The sequence below is a fragment of the Globicephala melas genome, chromosome 6 (assembly GCF_963455315.2).
Source record: "Globicephala melas chromosome 6, mGloMel1.2, whole genome shotgun sequence".
Taxonomy (NCBI): Eukaryota; Metazoa; Chordata; class Mammalia; order Artiodactyla; family Delphinidae; genus Globicephala; species Globicephala melas.
Window position 1 is genome coordinate 22964765 of NC_083319.1, and position 18398 is coordinate 22983162.

At 38.2% G+C, this 18398-nt stretch overlaps 1 protein-coding gene across 5 annotated transcripts in view; it reads right to left on the reverse strand.

The window, feature by feature from the left end:
• Positions 1 to 874: 874 nt before the first annotated feature.
• The window catches only part of MUSK (muscle associated receptor tyrosine kinase), a 91786-nt gene continuing 74262 nt past the window's right edge, over positions 875 to 18398 (reverse strand). For 2 of the 5 annotated variants that reach the window (XM_030858392.2, XM_030858390.2), the window contains 6 exons: positions 13386 to 13649; positions 9297 to 9472; positions 4780 to 4981; positions 4078 to 4269; positions 2754 to 2902; positions 875 to 1557 (listed from right to left, as the gene is read on the reverse strand). In XM_030858392.2, coding sequence (XP_030714252.1) covers positions 875 to 1557; positions 2754 to 2902; positions 4078 to 4269; positions 4780 to 4981; positions 9297 to 9472; positions 13386 to 13649 — 1666 coding nt within the window. Of the gene's footprint in view, positions 1558 to 2753; positions 2903 to 4077; positions 4270 to 4779; positions 4982 to 8600; positions 8625 to 9296; positions 9473 to 13385; positions 13650 to 18398 lie in introns of all 5 variants that reach the window. The other 3 variants (XM_030858394.2, XM_030858393.2, XM_030858391.2) reach the window with 2 other exon arrangements.

The window sequence follows — 18398 nt, forward strand, 5'->3', positions numbered from 1 at the left end:
GCTAAATAACCAAAAGAGAACCGAGTTCTGAAAAAAGGAAGAAATAAAGATAAGAGCAAAGAAAAAGTACCAAAAAAACTTTCAAAAGAAAAAGGTATATTAATTAGCCACAAAAGATTTTTTCAGAAAAGAAAATGTAGGAATAAAATAAGCAGAGTAAATTCATGACAAGTGCACACAAAGGAGAAACTTCTAAAGAAGAAACACAAAGACAGAAAAAGGGAACTTATTTCTTATCACAATAAGAATATAGCCTTGCTGATTTATCATTTTATTCCTTGGAAACCTTCTATCAATAAAGTAAGCCACAACTCTGTAGAATACGAACAAATATAAAAGTGTGCGTTAAACTCAAGAAATATTGAATAAAAAACCAGCACCCGTCTTTGGGGGAGGAGACGATAAATGGTTTTCCCTTCTTTGTAGTTTTCTGTGCTTGAGCTAAACTTCTTACAGGAAGATACGCTACTTTCCTAATGGACGAGAATGAACTCCATTAAAAATGGAGTTCTCAGCTGCGTTTTGTATCAAAATTTAATACAGCAGAGTCTTACTCTGCTGCCAGCTAATTCAGGAACTGAACAGGATGACATGCTTTCCTGTACAGTCTATAATACAAACTTTCCCCATGAGGAAGAGTAGTTATCTCCAATTATCTGACATTTTTCCTCCCCTGCCTTTCCCATCACCCACTTTCCACCCACCCCAGGAGTTCTGCCCTTTTTTTTTTTTTTTTCTGAGAAACAAACAGCATGGTACCCATGCCTGCTACTATTATTTCCTATCTGGGTCTCCTTGGGCCTCTGGTGTTGGACTCCGCAGGCTCCTAGAGTCCGAGAGGAGACTGGAGAGTTCTACCTGCCCATCTTCGACCTCAGACACCCACACTCCCCTCTGCCCGCTCGCACATGCGTTCCAGGATTCGGTGGATGCTGGTGAAACTGGGCCTGTCTGCAGGCAGCTCGCTCCAACACAGACGCATCAGATTGTACAGTTCCAGGGGGCAGTTCTCTGGGCAGGAGAGGATGTTGCCGTCCCGCACGTAGCAGATGACCTCCTCGTGGGCCATCCCGTAGTAGGGCTGCAGGCCGTAGGAGAAGATCTCCCACAGGAGCACCCCGTAGGCCCACACATCAGACTCCGTGGTATAGCGGTTGTAGAAGATGGACTCCGGGGGCATCCAACGGATGGGGATGGCGTCATTTTCATTGGCTTTGTAGTAGTCAGCCGAGTAGATGTTTCTAGAGAGGCCAAAGTCGGCGATTTTCACCACCATATTCTCACCCACAAGGCAGTTCCTGGTGGCCAAATCCCGGTGGACAAACTTGCGTTCGGAGAGGTAAGCCATGCCGGCGGCCACCTGCCTGGCGATGCACAGCTGCTCGGCACAGGAAAGGGGAGGCGGGCCGGGGCTGGAGGCCTGCGCCCCGCGGGTCAGGTCGCTGGGACTGAGGCTGCGTCCGGGGTGAGGGGACATGCTGCGGAGGAACTCATTGAGGTCCCCGTAGGCCATGTATTCAAAGAGCAGGCACATGGGCTTCCCCACCGCACACACGCCTAGAACCAAAACAAGGCCTCCTGTTAGAGGTTGCGTTTCTAAAGTGACACGTGGGAAAAAATTGTACGAAAGCAAATGACCAGATCAGAAAATGTGGTGGCTTGGTTTTCTGTTGAGGGCATCATAGTCGAACTCTGACCCCCTTTCTTTGTGTAAACATCTCCTATTTATCTTTTAAGATTCAACTGATCTATCACTCCTCATGGGGTGCTTCAGCTCCTGACCTTTGCAGGATCAGATTTTCCTTCCGTCATTCTTTATCCTTAATCCTGCATCCTATCTACCTGCCTGTTATAATCACCCATTTAGCTGAGGTTTCTTCCCAACATTTTAGCCCTTTAAACTAGAGATTATATCTTAAGTCTTCTTTAAATTCCACACACCTACCGTGTGTCTGGCGAGCAAGTACTCCATAAATATTGGGTGAATGAATTTATGAGTGGATGTTTGCTTTGAGTATGTAATGCAATTGCTCTGTCTTTCTGCTTCCTTTCTGAAGAAGGATGATAAGGAAGCTGTTGTATGAAATTTGGAAAGGAGCACAGAAACAATCCAGGATCTTAGATGAAGTATTCAGGTTACTGCAGTAAAACATGTAGGTAAATTTACAATGTTCGTTCCAGAAAGAAACAAAATGCTAACATAAAGAGTCTTAGATTTAGCGCCAGGAAGACATTTGTTAATTTTAAAATCTTGCTGTATTTGAGAGGGAAATGGACAACTTGAAATATTAGATCAGATGGTCACAATTTCATATCAGCATAAAAATAGATCATTAACTATTTTTTTTTCAGGCAAAAGTTAGAAGTCTGTTCAAAAAGGAAGAGAAATGAGAATACTATTGTCTTGGCTTGTTTATTTTGGTGTTAGTTTTTAATTCCAGGGACTTTAGCAATCTGTATATTTATATGTACTATATAAATTAAATTAAAAATTTAAATACAAAATTGGTAAAAGAATTAATGAAATGATAAAATATTTCTCTGAGAAGTTTTTTAAAACTTCAATTTTTTGAATTTAGGTGATTTAATGAAATAGTCTACTCCCTAGTACAGAATATATTCTATGGGGAGGAACAGAGACATCTCTCTGATCAAGGAATGAAAGAAAAAACGTAAGTGAAGTATGAAGGAGAAAAAACTTGGCAAGCCTCTGTTTTCTGATGCAATACATTTCTTCACTTATATTTTCATACCTAAGAGTTTCACAATGTTAGGATTATCAAATTCTGCCATGAGGGCTGCCTCCCTCTGAAAGTCTGCTTGCATATCTGCTGAGGCTTCTTCTTTGAGCATCTTCACTGCCACCATTGTGAAAGGTTCATAGGGAAGTAAGCCTGGAGCCCTGAGAGATACATTTATTTAGCAAGAAATCAAAGATCAGGAAGATTACACAGAGTCACATGATAACTACCCATGTATACACATCCCCACACTCATGCAGCCTTTCCCAGAGCCACAGAACCAAAGTAAGATGCCAATGGCAGGTCACGCTTAAAGTTCCTTGGCTCCAATGAATAAAAATCACTGGGGTTATTTTCAACAAAGATTGTTTGAAAAATGCATTATTTATTAATAACAGAAAACCAAAAGTGCCCAAATCCAATGGGATTATCATTACCATCCTAACCCCTTAATCTCTGGCCAGAATAGAAATTCCTGGAAGGCAGGGACCATGACTTATTCATCTTTATATCCCCAAAGAGCCTAAAAGGGTGCCTTGCATATTTTTTGGTTCCCAATAAGTATTTGTGTGAGATTTTCATTAATCATGTAACCTCCATACCAGGGCCACTATGAGTAGAAGTAAGGTTGTATCCTGCCCAAGAGCAACAGGCCAAAGTAACGGTTGGTGATTAAAACCAAGTCCACACTCTGTGGCCCAGCTGTGTGTCTGTGGAGGTACATCCATGCAGAGAGGATATTTTATTCCAACTCACACAAAGACATTAACTGGGCTAGCATTGGCCCTAATACATACTCGTTTTTTTGAGCTCATTGTTGGCTGACATTTTTGCGTAATTTTTTTTTTCCTTTTTCTGTCTTGCCATTCTGTGAACATCTATTTAATATCCATACATGTCAGGCTTTGAGTTCTTAAACTGAAACACTATTTCAAAGTAAACATTAAGTGAAGTGGAGACTGTAGCAATGGAAAATGGAAGAGATTTTAGAAGGATTTACTAAAAGCAATGTGAGAAATGATTATTTAAAATGTACAATGAAATTCTCTTCCGAAAAGAAAATATGATTAAACTTTGCTAATTGCTTATCATCGGAACACTTTATAAAGATTCCCTCCATATACACAACCCTATTTTCCAGCAGAGGGGGAAAAGTATCAAGATTCAAAGTACAGTACTCAATAAAAATAAGGTGAATGATGTGAAGAATGAACTAATTTGATAATAACTATTATACACATTACATAGAATCAAGTTAATATCTGGTAATTTTTCAGACACAACGTATTTCAGTTGGTAGTTTTTTGTTTTTTTTTTTTAACGTGGGCAACTTTACCTTGCTTGAAAGACCCTTCCAAATGCTCCCTCTCCAATATCTCTCACATATTCAATGTTATTCCTGGGATACTCCAGGCTGAGCAATTTGGGATTCAAAAGAAGTGGCATCCTCTGGTACATGGGGTTGGGATGAAGTCTGTCTAGCAGGAGCTCAGAAGGAAGAGTAGTGAGGGTTACAGCCGCTGATTCTCTGCAGGTAAGACAGGTAAGATCAATAATGAGCTGAGGACCAGGTGAGAGCTTTGTACTCAGACTTAGGTTCTAAAGAGACATGGTGTTTAGGAGGAAACAAATTATGCTAAGTTCACCAAAGATCCTTCCATTTTAGAGCCACGAAGAATTTGGTTTGGAGCCTAAAGTTACATTCTTTTTTTCAGGAATTGTGTCACTATCCAATCTGATAGTGGCAGTGGGGCTGAGGGGGCTGACAGCGAGCAGGAACGGCCATATTCTTCCAAACCGTGGTTTAGATTCCATCTGCTGTGAAAAACTAACCTTAGGACATGTGATCCTATGCAACAAGTCACTGACATTTTGAAAGATCATGGTGGGGCTGCTTACCGTTAAAGCAAGGCAATGGCTGTCATAAAGGAAGTGGCAGTGTTATATATACCCCTCCTCCCGTCTCCAGCTTCAATACCAAATACGTAAAGGTTTTAAAAATGTTACTACACGTGGTTCACTTAAACTAGAATCTCACCTTTTCTTATTTTTCCATTGTTTTCGTCTTCGGCAGCAATAAAGAGTGGTTACGGTAAGAAGCACGAATATGGCAAAGCTGGACATGATGGAGATTATTACAGTCATGGAGTATGTAGGTGAGACAGAGGAGGAAGACAGGGAAGAGGGAGGCACGTTTGGAATGTCCACACTCGGCTTTGAGGACGTCATTGGTGGGAATGCTGTAAGTCAACAACAGATTTTCACTCATTCTTAAACTTTTAAGCAGCAACGTTCGTATTCAGGCAATCAGGAAACTAAATTTAAGATTATGTTCTAATGTATCAGGTTCTCCCTGGTTATATATCTATAAAGCGCAATTGTAAGAATCCAGTGAAGTCTAGTTGTAAGTAAATCCAGCTTACAGAATCATAGAACTTTAAAGATGAGACTCAGAGAAAGGAAATACTTTTTCCAAGACAGATGCAAATCCTGGGCTAGTGTCTTCACACTCATCATAGTTTTTATGACCTGACAACAATCATGGACATTGTTAAGTTACTAAATAAAATATTTTTATGAAATTGAAGTCAGGATTATCTAAAGCTGAGGTTTGTTGATTTACAAACAGAATTAAATGGAAGAACATGGAAAATGGAAATAGTAGGACAGAAATGAGGAAGTTAGTTCATCTAATTGAACTCCTGTCAAATTCCTATTAAAAAGGTCAATGCAATATACAAATAAGTTAAAATCTGTATTACCGCTGGAAACCAAAAGATGTCATACTAATGTCCCTCTGTTTGTAGGGTGCAACGTCCATTGTATATCTATTAAAACAACATTATGAATTACATTTTAAATCCTTTTAGTTGACTGAGTAAAGACAAAAACATGGATACAGAATATTTTAATAATATAATCAACAAGAATGTCTTAATAGTGAAGAATGAACTTTGTACCCTAAAAAGACAGAATAAACCTTATTTTCAAATATTTGTGGGATACTGACAGACACGGTCTTTTTTGTCAGGTCACAAAGATGAATCTCAGTAAATTTCAAAAGAAGAAATTATGCAGATCTATTCTTTGATCAAAATGCAATTAATAATAGATTAAATAAAATCCAATAAGACATTCAAAAAAGAAACATTTTAATAACCTTTCAATCAAAGAGTAGAAAGTAGCCATAGTTACAGATGACAAAGTAACTTCCTAGCAGTGTTGATGAGATTTGGCCAAAGATGTGTTCAGTGATAAACTCATAGCATTATCTTCTTCCATTAGATAAAATGAATGAAGTGAATGAACTAGATATTTAATTCAAGACTTTGGAAAAGAAACAAAATCTACAGAAAACAAAGGAAAACAGGTGATATAGTAACAGCCATGTACAAGCAGAAATTAATACGTTAGAATACACATAACACAAATGATAGAATTTAAAAATAGGTCAATAGTTTTTCTGATAAATATTTACAAGGTAGTCTAATCAGTGACATTTTAATTTTAAAATGAAAAGAAAGGCACAAACATACAAAATTAGGAATGATAGAGTCATTTTAACAATAGACTCAAAGGTCAATAAAAAGGAAATGATATATAACTATGGAGTTACATTTTTTAAATCTTAAGGAAAATGGTAGGAGCACATTAATTACCAAATTTGAAGAATCAGAAAGTCTGAAACTAGCCATAACCAGGAAGTTTAAGTCATTATAGAATTATGGTTATATTCTTTCAGTATCGGAAGAGATACAATTTTCACAGTTTTATAATATATTCCAGTAAGAGAAAAATCTTTCAGATTGTTTTAGCAAGCTATTATAATACTAATATCACAACCTGACAGTGTTAGCACAAAAATGCAGATTATAGAGCATAGATTTAAAAGATGCTAAATGAAATATTAGAAATTGACTGCAATATAGTCAAAGATTTCATAGAAGGAACTATATTATTATAACACATCACAGAGTCAAAGGAAAACTTTCATTGCAGGGATACCTGAAGCCATTTGAAATAGGACACGTAAAAGCAGAGATTATAAGGGGTGCCTACGTATGACTTCTTAGTCTAGGCATGGAAGCAGTGATTATGCCCTGAGCACCAGTGGCTAAGCAAGTGGTTTTGAAGCCTGTGGAGACCAAGTTTGGTTACCCCTGTGACTCAAGCAGGCACCTGGAACTAGAAGAATATTAGCACAGCAGTAAAACATTTGTGCAGGACCAATGACAGCATTTCTCATCAAGCATCACAGCAGTGGTGGATGTAACAGACTTCCCAGGCTCCGCTGTGATGGTTTGAAAGCTGCTCTGACTTTCTGTGGACTGAGTCATTCGAAGATTTAAAAAAATCAATCCAAGATGAGTGGGGAGGGGGGCTTAAATTGGAGAGCTAAACTCAATTCTAATATGAAAGTAGGAACAATCATTAAAAGACAGGGAGAAGGGAAGCAAGAAGGAAATACCCAAAAGATAAACTAATGATTAAAAGAAATCTTCCATCACCCTTCAAAGTGAACTGGTAATATCCTTTAGAGTCTACTCAGAATTCAAGAGACTCTCCAAGAAATATTTGAGGGCTTTACACACTCCCACAGAATATGAGACAGTCTACCTAATAAGGTTGACTTCTCTGTTCAACGAACGACCTACCTGAAGAGCTAAAGCCAATTTCTTTGATAATTGTATTTAACTCAGGGAACATATTTTTAGACATTCCTCACCGTATGGTCAGATGAAATGATCAGTTTATGACATCTGGAGTTCATTTTCTTACATATAGCAAAGATTTCATAAAATGATCTAGCTAATCTATGCTGCTCGCAATTTCTTATAATCAGTGTAGAAGGCAGAAATCTGGATGCTTTTGTGTGTCTTATTTCTGTCTAATCTAGGATTGAAGGTCAGCACCTTTCATACAGTAAACCCTCAATGAATGCGTGAATGGATGAATGAGTAAACAATCAAAGGATAACAAACATCACAGTCATCAATTAAGAGTCCAATCAAAGTTAACTTTGGTTGCTTCTGTGACAAAGAATTGAAACATTTCTTTTTCATTCTTTCAAGTTGGGAATGACAATTTGACAGGCTTCCAGAATAATAGGTTTTTAGGGTTTTCCAAAGCTGTTCTTGTTTCCTAGCTCTGAGTGATTCAGTTGTGACCAGTAGCATTCTTTCTTTCAATATTCTAAGTCTTAGTCCTTTAAGTGAGCTGGTAAAAATCAAGTCCTGGCACTTAGCCAAGTGCAGAAACAATTAGGCCTGGAATATCTAGCCCAAGAAATGAATATGATTTGAGCCTTGAACATGAAAATCAGAGGAAGTTAGTCGACATGAAAAAAATTTCTAATTTCATCCTGAAGATTTCTGCATTCTGATAGGCTTAACGTACCATCTGATACACGTTGGTTTCTAGGACGCCCCTTTTCAAGCAACCTTCTTGAATTCTTTCCTAGAGATTTTGAGATCACCCTTTTAAAACCATTTGATTTGACCCTGTAAACTTTATACTATTGGATGATACAAAAATCATGAATGCAAAATCAAAAGGTGATATTTTAAATTGGCTTACTTTATAGCCATGGAAGGGATAAAGCAACTTAGTAACCTTGAGGTAGGAGATGGGATTTGCATAATTCACTAAATATGGTGCTCTCCATGGCCTAATTAGAAGCTATAAACTGGGATCTCTGATGATCTTCCTTCATATTCTACCCTGGGTGAGTATAGAGAAAAGACTTTGAGAGGGACCGTACATCCCGTTCTGGACATCATGAAATATGGGTGTAAATACGCATGCATGAATCCAGTTACATACACATAACGTTTCAAGGGCACAAACAAAATTACTTACTTGTTAGGTTTTCTTTTTTATAATCTGAAGGGGAAAGGATAAAAATTTGTTTTAAGTGAACATCCAGATAGCTCCTGTGTTCTGTGAGAGAGTGCTAAGAAATGCAAGTTCTCTTTCAGCTTTTTAATATACAATGGGAAAACATTCTTCGCATTCAAATGCGAAAGGATTGCATCTTTGAAATTAAAACAGCTGTTAGGGCTCACCACATAGTTCCTTACAGATGAAGTTCATTAAAGCAACATGCAGCCATTCAGCTTTGTTTTGTGAGATCAGCATTTGCAAACATATGGCTTATTTTTGCATGCTGAAAAATCTGCTTCCTTGGGTAAGAAAGAGGACTTTTATGCTTTTATTCCACTCCTCTGACAAAATATGAACTGTTTCTTAGCCATTTCTCTGCACATTCAATAAAATGTTATGAGCTCTCATAAGATCTGCTTATGAAGTAAGGTAAGATCTCAAGCAGCAGCGAAAAGTGCTCTTTAATTTCTTTTAGAACAAATGGAATAAATCCTTATGTTAACCGGTGCAATTAGGATAGCAATAGGATTCTGTTATTGGGTATGGAAGGAAGGCAGAACTCAAAAAATATTGGAAATGCCTAGAAATATTAGGAGATTTAAATTCACACCTTAGTTTCCTCAAAATAGTAAATTTCTCTGAACCTCCAAAGTCTCGAGAGAACTCTGTTACCTAAATATGGCAGTCTGGTACAGGCCATGGGGTCCCAGTGCATGCTGGGGAGTTTGTTGCAGTCCGGCATGGAGAGCAGATGTATCCCAGATCTGTAGAGTCCCCTGTGGGTCTTTTCTTCCACCGCTAGCCATTCTTTTGCACAGAAGAGCTCCTTTACTGCCAGGCAGTATTCTCTAAAATAATTTAGGGAGAACAAAATTTGATGAATCATAGCACGTTGAAGCCAAATTGGTGGTGGAGCCTAAATCCCATATTTTCAAAACATCATCACAGTACACTGTTTGTTCTTGCAAAAGTGTTTTTGTAAAGATCCTTTTATTGTAAATAATGTGAGAAGCTATGAAATATATAGTATATTCCCAGGAGATGAAATGCTGTCTTGTTTTGTTTTAAAAACATCACTAATGCTACTGGGGAAAAGAACGTTCAAGTTCCAAAGGTAATGGATTAGGAATCCCAGATATGTTTTCTCTTAACTTCATATTAAAGTAACTACAAAGGTACAGAAACAAGGTACGCAGAGCTTTAAAAGATCATTGTCAAGCAGTTTCCAGCCTGGGAGGTTTTTCTGTAATCTCAGGGCTAATGGGCAGGGCCTGAGGAACACAGTCCGTGTCTCTGTGTGCTTTGTTCCCTAAAACAGAATAGTATCACCTTCCTGAAAGGTTATAGGAGGGCTTGGGAGTCCTTACCCAGCCCTACCCTTGGAGAAGCTGAGTCCTATCTCATTGCTGTGTGTGCTTTCATCTGAGAAAGCTAGAGTAAGGTCTGTGTGAGTATGAAGCTGCAATGTTCATCTCTGTGTTGTACTGAGTGAAAAGGCTGAAGAAAGATTAGGTAGACTAGTTGGACTAATTAGAATTTTGTGGATTAATAATTGTTCAAGCTTACCTTATAGGAAATAGGATAGACTACATAGGAAAAATCAAGTTAGTTCCAAATTAAGATATTTGGGATTCATAATAAGAGGAAATTAAAGATAATTAAAGAAATTAAGGATAATAATAGTAATGTCATTCATTCAATATATGAAGTATAAAAGAGGAGGAAATTTTGTGTGAGTGTGTACATTCGTGTGTATGTGTAGTTATATATACATGTATATATATTTTTTACTACTCATGCCTACACTCCTGCCTTCCCAGGCAACCACTTGCCAATATGGACCAACTGAGCATGTGCAGAATGAAAGGGCTGTGCATACTAATGTGATGGGATATAATGGGAGTCATGAGTACAATGATGGGATGTAGATTCTTAATATGTCTGCAAAGGAAGAGGGAACAATGGGGCTTTCAGGCTTCTGAGACTCTGAAGAACTGGAGAAACATTGTTTGGCTTGCTTCTTCTTATGCCTGGTCCCATCCTTGGGTCATATAAGCAAATCTTTCTGCATTCAGATGTTATAGTTAAACTGTGCAAAAGCAATATGGGACATATGAAAGAACTTTTTAGCCCACATTATGTGGAGAAAGCAAATACCTGGGAAAATTATTTTTTATTATACATGGAAAAGACACGTTAGAGAATTTTAAAAATTGTTTTGTTTTCATTGCATGCACTGAAGCATGGCCTCTACAGAAGCGTTTTTCACGGGGAAAAAAAATCAAGATGAAATGGAAAATAGAGTGAAAACTAGGTTAAGTTAAACATGGTAGTGACTGAAGAAAATAAAGACCACAAAGAAGTGAAAACAACTGTTTCACTGAAACAAGTGAAATCTTCATTGAGAAAGAAACGGCACAGCAAGATATTGAACAAATAATAGGGGAAAACTTTAGAAGTTCTAACTGAATGCAGAAAGAAAGATGAAAATAGCGAGTAAGGAGATAACTAAGAGGGAGAAGCAAGCAAGAAATTCAAAGTACAAATAACAGTGTTTCCCAACAAGAAACTAGAGCACATAAAAAAATAGAAAAATACTCAGAGATATACTATAAGAAAAATTCTTAAAATAAAAAGGACATAAGTCTGATGATGAAATCATATTATCCATTCTTTTTATATTACTTATAGGAAAGAAAATAATGAAAAGAAATCTACTCCCAAGTCTTTCTAAATGTCTAATTTTTTAAACAATTATTGATTATATAAGAGAAAAGAAAACCTTAATGAAGTATAAAAATGTGAAAATTTCTAGACTATATTTTTCAACCCCAATGTGAATAAATTGTTTACAAGGATTAAAGAAATAGAAACAATTTTCAGATTAAAAAACATACTCAGGGACTTCCCTGGTGGCACAGTGGTGAAGAATCTGTCTGCAAATGCAGGGGACACAGGTTCGAGCCCTGGTCGAGCAAGATCCCACATGCTGCGGAGCAACTAAGCCCGCCACAACTACTGAGCCTGCATGCCACAACTACTGAAGCCTGCATGCCTAGAGCCCATGCTCCACAACAAGAGAAGCCACCGCAATGAGAAGCCCACGCACCACAACAAAGAGTAGCCCCCTCTTGCCACAACTAGAGAAAGCCTGCGCACAGCAACGAAGACCCAATGCAGCCAAAAATAAAGAAATAAATAAATTTTAAAAAATACTTGTTTAAATAACAGCTGGAATTAAGAAAAAAATTTAAGTACACTACAAATGGCTCACAGATTTAAGAGTTAATTAACTATGCTATTCTAATAAATTTGAAATCTCAGTGAATGGGATTTTTTTCTAAAAAAACAAAAAAGTTAAATTATTTTCAATCTTGAGAAAGAACATCTGTGGCCTATGCATTTAAACTGGTCTAGGGCATAAATGTTGGGAAATTACTCAATAAATTTATTTTGTGCTAGCATATGAAGATACAATTCAATTTTAATTCTCATTGTTCCTCAAAAGATACTTAGATGTCATGTCTGATGAAAATATAATCTTAAGTGAAGAAACAACAAATTATGTCTTAAGTAATTTTTTTTAAGATTTTTTTTGATGTGGACCATTTTTTAAGTTTTTATTGGATTTGTTACAATGTTGCTTGTGTTTTATGTTTTGGTTTTTGGGCTGCAAGGCATGTGGGATCTTAGCTCTCTGACCAGGGATCGAACCCGCACCCCCTGCATTGGAAGGTGAAGTCTTAACCACTGGACCGCCAGGGAAGTCCCTATATTAGTCTTAAAATGTCTCCAAACCCTCAAAATTTGCAGTAAGTTGAAGAATGGAGCACTCTATTTTAATGACCTCTGTAGTCCTTTTATACTAAATAGAATGCCTTAAAACTATTTCAATATTTAAATAGTTCCTGGTTTTATCAAAACAGTTGGAAATGTGCTGTGTTGGTAGTCTTCATGTGTTTTCTTGAAAAGCAAACAGTATCCATCCAGTTTCTAATATATACCCTGGGTACAATTTATCCTTTAATCCTCTCAGCTCTATTGCAGACGAGGAAACTGAAGTTTAGCTGAGGTCATATGTCAGTGCATCTAGAAAGCAGTACAAAACAGTATTTGAACTTTGTTCCATTTAGCTCAAAAGCTACATTGATTCCTGCCTTTTCTACACAAGAAGTAAATAAAGGCAAAGATAATTCTATTGAAAGTGGGTTTATAAATTTCAGTGTTTAAAGAGTAGGGGGTTTTCAAGAAATATCTGTTTTATAACTGTTTCTACTCCTTCCACCCGCCATGACACAAGAGTGTCAGTACGTAAATTAGAATATTGGGTGGAATGTATTTTAATGTTCTGACATGCTCACCAAGATCTCATATTTATTGGCTAATAATGCTGAAATACTGGATATGTAGTCTTTATTTTCTCTATCTTGGCTTACTAATGAGGTCCATATTAGTTTGGGATTTTGTTTTTCACTTCCTAGAAAGCAGGGATGTTTATGAATATGATAATAATGTGAACAATAACAAATGTAATAGAATATTATACCTTTTATGACATTTTCTAACTTAGAGCCCTTGTATAATAGGGTATCACCAGTGATTCACATGGTAGGAATTTTGTCCAATTAATTACCTTATATTTTGGACAAAAGCCAGCTTTTGCCTTTACTCTTACACCTAACAACTTCCTCTTTTGAAAACTTTTCCTGTTGGCAGACAGACAAACAGAATTTCCCCATTTATTTATTTTGTAAATTTTACCTGCAAATGGGTGTAGGAGTAGGTGCCACCCCAGGGTTACATTCTTGGAAGATGTGGTTACACAGTAAAGCTTCAGCAGCCGGCCGGCAGAATGGGCTCACGGCTTTCAGTTCAATCCAGGCAGTGTGGACCAGTAGTTCTTGGGCCTCCTCAGGGTCTGCGTAGGAGTTGTTGAAGAAAACAAGAGCATCTTTTGCCAGGACAGCATTACACACCTCCCCTCTGTACTCGGCGCAGTAGCCTTTGTCATCTTTCTGTGGTTTACTGAAAGAAGCAGTGAAAAACATTCCTGATCACATGCTATTTCTTAGCATTCCATCTGCCTTTTTGTTTGTTTTCCATTTCCACATCTGCATCACAGAAATAGAAGACTGCACCAGCAAATTGGTTGAAACGTTCCATCTGAATATTGTCTTCATTTCCAGCAGCAATTATATTACCTCTAGCTACTCCAGAGGGCTATGAAGAGGATCAAATGTGATAACGGATGTGGAAAGCTTTGGAAACGCTCAAGGCCAGAATGGATGGGAGAATTTTTATTGTTTCCATCATAAATAAAATTTAACTCCACATTTGTTACATATAAGCGTACATAGCAAGTAAATACATCTAAAAAATATATTCATCATCATGATTAATAAGTGACTGAACGTAGTAATTGCTCTGATCCAAAGAGCTTGCAGCTTGATGAACATAGTTTATTTAAACGTTATGATAATTAATGATTTGAATTTTGTGGCACATCTTCCAAAAATCAGATCCTCTCACTTCCCAGCATTCCATTAAAGAATAAGAAGAAAGCCACACAGGAAGGAGAAAGCATTGGCTATGGCTCTCAGAGGAGCTAAGTAGCATCTTCACTTTTGCTATTTTCTTACCACATGTCTTGGGGAGAGTCATCTGGTCTCTGACAGTGTTCTAATCTGTAAAGTGATGTAAGTAATTATCCTGAACCCAGGTTATTGTGTGTTCATGGGTAATATAAGTGTTAGCACAGCAATAAGATTAAAAGCTAATCTGCTATAACAACTGAAGAGGACAATAAGAAAAATGGAAAACGCAGCTGGTACTCCCTCCACGTATCCACTGCTTCCTTAATGCAATGCTGGGAATTATAATAACTCCTATACTCACCTGACAGATGTTTATTGAGCACTTATTATGTGCAGGCACTGTAATGGTCTCAATATATCCTTATGCCTTCCATCAGATATCTCATTAACAATGACAGCAAATTCAGGTTGCACTCTCATTTAGATTTGTACATCTGTTGGAATTTAGCATTTTATTATCTTTATATAAAGGATTTCAAGGAAAGAAAATTAAACAAATTGGAATTTGTGGGGATTGTTTAAGTTGCTAACAGAGCCCATTTGAATTTGAAAAGGTGATTAGAAACATCATTGACTGGTCTTTGAAGCAAATCTATTAAATGAGATACAACTCATTCAGGTAAAACAATGAACTTCCGTGAAATACTATATTTTAAAATGATGTTTTGTAACATAGAATCATTCTCTAATTCATACTAGCATTCTACTAATTAGTCAACATGAATTTTATTGCATTACCTGTAATTCATTGGGGATTTTTTAAATGAACGCCTTGAATAAGAAAAAGCAAAACTCCCATGAAAACTTGGGCCCTATAGGGTTGAGAAAACATCCAGAGAAATAGCTCATGACTCAACTTCTGAGGGAACTCAGGGTATGCTGACACTAAGAAAGTTCTAGAGAAGCAAGGATACTATGCTTTAAGAAACTGAATAATAATACCTAACAATTAGAAATACCCCAGACTGGCTCACAAAATGGTCACACATATTGATAATCCTTCCATAAAAAGAGAGGATGGATAAGAGCAGGTGTGACTCTTTTCACTTAGAAAAAAACTATGGGGACTTCCCTGGTGGCGCAGTGGTTAAGAATCCACCTGCCAGTGCAGGGGACACGGGTTCAAGCCCTGGTCCGGGAAGATCCCACATGCCGCGGAGCAACTAAGCCCGTGCACCACAATTACTGAGCCTGTGCTCTAGAACCCGTGAGCCACAACTACTGAAGCCCGTGTGCCTAGAGCCCATGCTCTGCAACGAGAGAAGCCGCGGCAATGAGAAGCCCGCGTACCGCAACGAAGAGTAGACCCCGCTCGCCGCAACTAGAGAAAGCCCACGCAGCAACGAAGACCCAACACAGCCAAATATAAATAATAAATACATAAATTTATAAAAAACTATATCATGTAAAAGTTGAATATTTCTCCTAGTGTCTCTGAGCTGAGAATGATTCATCCATGTTGCACGGTCACGTGCTAACTATTGAATGACACTTCTTTATTTTTCCATGAATATATATATATATATTTTATATAAATTTATTTATTTATTTTTGGCTGCATTGGGTCTTCGTTGCTGCGCACTGGCCTTCTCTGGTTGCAGCGAGCGGGGCTACTCTTCGTCATGGTGCGCGGGCTTCTCATGGCAGTGGCTTCTCTTGTTGTGGAGCACGGGCTCCAGGCGCACAGGCTTCAGTAGTTATGGCACGCAGGCTCTAGAGCGCAGGCTCAGTAGTTGTGGCACACGGGCTTAGTTGCTCCGCGGCATGTGGGATCTTCCCGGACCAGGGCTCGAACCTGTGTCCCCTGCATTGGCAGGCGGATTCTTAACCACTGCGCCACCAGGGAAGCCCTCCATGAATATTTTTAATTTAAAAAACTCATGTTTTTTTCTTTAATTACATAAGCAAAAAACATTTAAAAGAAAACATTGGAAACTAAGAAAAATTACACAAAAGAAAAAATGAAAATAGCCTCAGAGATAAGGATTATTAATAATTAAGAACCAATTCTTAAAAAAAAAAATTCTTGTTTTCTGAGTTTCTGCTGCTTCTCTTTTAAAAAGCCCTGGGAAAATCTTTAGAACAACCTCAATGTGAATTAATAGTACGGAGTCCTCACTGATTTTTGAACATTAGCTATATAATGCAAAAGAAAAGAAAAAGCAGAATAGGTTTTGAATAGAAATGAGAAGATCTTGGTTTTAATTTTGATTTGTCTTCCTACCAGCTTGAAGATAACTAGCCTGTGAAAACCCTTTGCATGCTGAGAAAAACCATACAGATACAAAGTATATGGTTCTTATTAATTTTCTCTGTCTCTGTGATGTTCTGGGAGCATTAAAGACTTAGCTTTGGTAGTATATCTTTGCTTGGATTAGCCCCACAAGGTAAGGGATATATAGTACCAAATATATATATACAGGAATAGAGTGAGTGTTTTAAAATACATAGGGAGGACACATGTGCTGAACAGTGTGCGAATGAAAGATGGCATGTCTTCTGCGGGTGGCCTGTATTTTAATTTCCCTACACACACATACATAATACATATATAAAGAGACTGCCCAGTCACAGTTTCAGTCAGAGTTGGAACAATTTCCTCCCCTGTTTTGCTGACTTATAAACCTCAAATTTTATGCAGTGATCAAATTTCAGAGGCAAGATATGGAGGCCAATGGGGCCATTTTTTCCCTCATCCTTCTAACCCTATCACTTAAAAAATTTAAGGAGGTCACAGCAAAACCCAAGGAACAAGATGAATGCAAAAAATTTCCATTGGTGTCTTCTGTCTTTTGCAAGTGATGAGTGCCCTTTCTGTCCAGCTGAAGTCGTATTTCTCCACATGCAGATCTTGGGACTGTGGATGGAGCAACAGCAGAGGCAGCTGGTCCTGTTCCTCGTTTGAACAGTGGGGCAGAGGTCACAGGGATCTGTTCACAGAATGCTGGTTGTTTTGGAATGATCTGCTGGACTACCTCCAAAAATTCTAGTTAATATTGCACATGGAGCCAGTCCCTCTCTTGTCTCCTGACAGACTGAACCTGGCTGACCTCTCTTTCTGAACAGTTTCTCTTTTTGGAGGCAACAACTGATATCTGATCCCACGTCCCCCTTCTAACTTATTTTATAGCAGGCAGCTCTCCTTGGTCAGATGGAATATTTAAAGGATTCTCACTACACCTTTTGCTTTTATTTTCTCTTTGCTTTAACATGTATGAATCCCATTCAGTAGAATACAGTTGACCCTTGAACAACGTGGGTTTGAATTGTACGGGTCCACTTATGCCCAGTTTTTTTTTTCAATAAATACTACAGTCCTACACCATCCCATCCGTAGTTGGTTGAATCCAAGGATGCAGAACGTGGATATGGAGGAAGCACATAGACAGAGAGCCAACTCTAAATTATAGGGCGTGCTGGTTGGTGCCCCAACCCCTGAATTGTTCAAGGGTCCACTGTTTTAAAATGTGATCTTCCAGTTTCTATGAGGGCAACACTCTTCCCTTTGAACACGTTGTCCAAGGGCACATCCAGATGACCAGCCATGGTTGGTTGGGACAACCCCACTACCCCAGTGGAAACTCCACACCTTCTTTTCCTGCCCTCCCTAGGGCTGGCACACGTGAGAACGGGACCTCTCCCCTGATAGCGACACATCTTCTTCCTTATACAGCAACTGCCTGGTTCCCATTGTACTTTCCCAACAAATGTGATGGCCAGGGCCCTACGCCACTCTAAACTTCCAAAGCAAACTGGAATTCTTTTTATCCTTTCATGCCTAGTGTCTTTGTATATGATTCATTCTCTATGACGGGGATGGGCAAATAGAACCCGCAAGTCAAATTCGGCCTACTGCCTATGTTTATACCACCTGTGAGCTAAGAATGGTGTTTACATTTTTAGATGGTTGAAAAAACCCAAAAGGAGAAGTGAAAATGATATGAAATTCAAATTTCAGTGGCCAGAAGTACAATTTTATTGGAACAGAGCCAAGTTCATCCATTTACAAACTGTCTGTGGCTCCTTTTGTGCTGCAATAGCAGAGCTGAGCAGTTGCAACAGAGACCGTACGGCCCAGAAAGCCATATACTTGCTATCTAGCCCTTTGCGGAAAACCAAGAGTGCTTGTGTTATCACAAGTGAAAGATGGTATGGAATTTTCATTAGTTAGCATTTATTT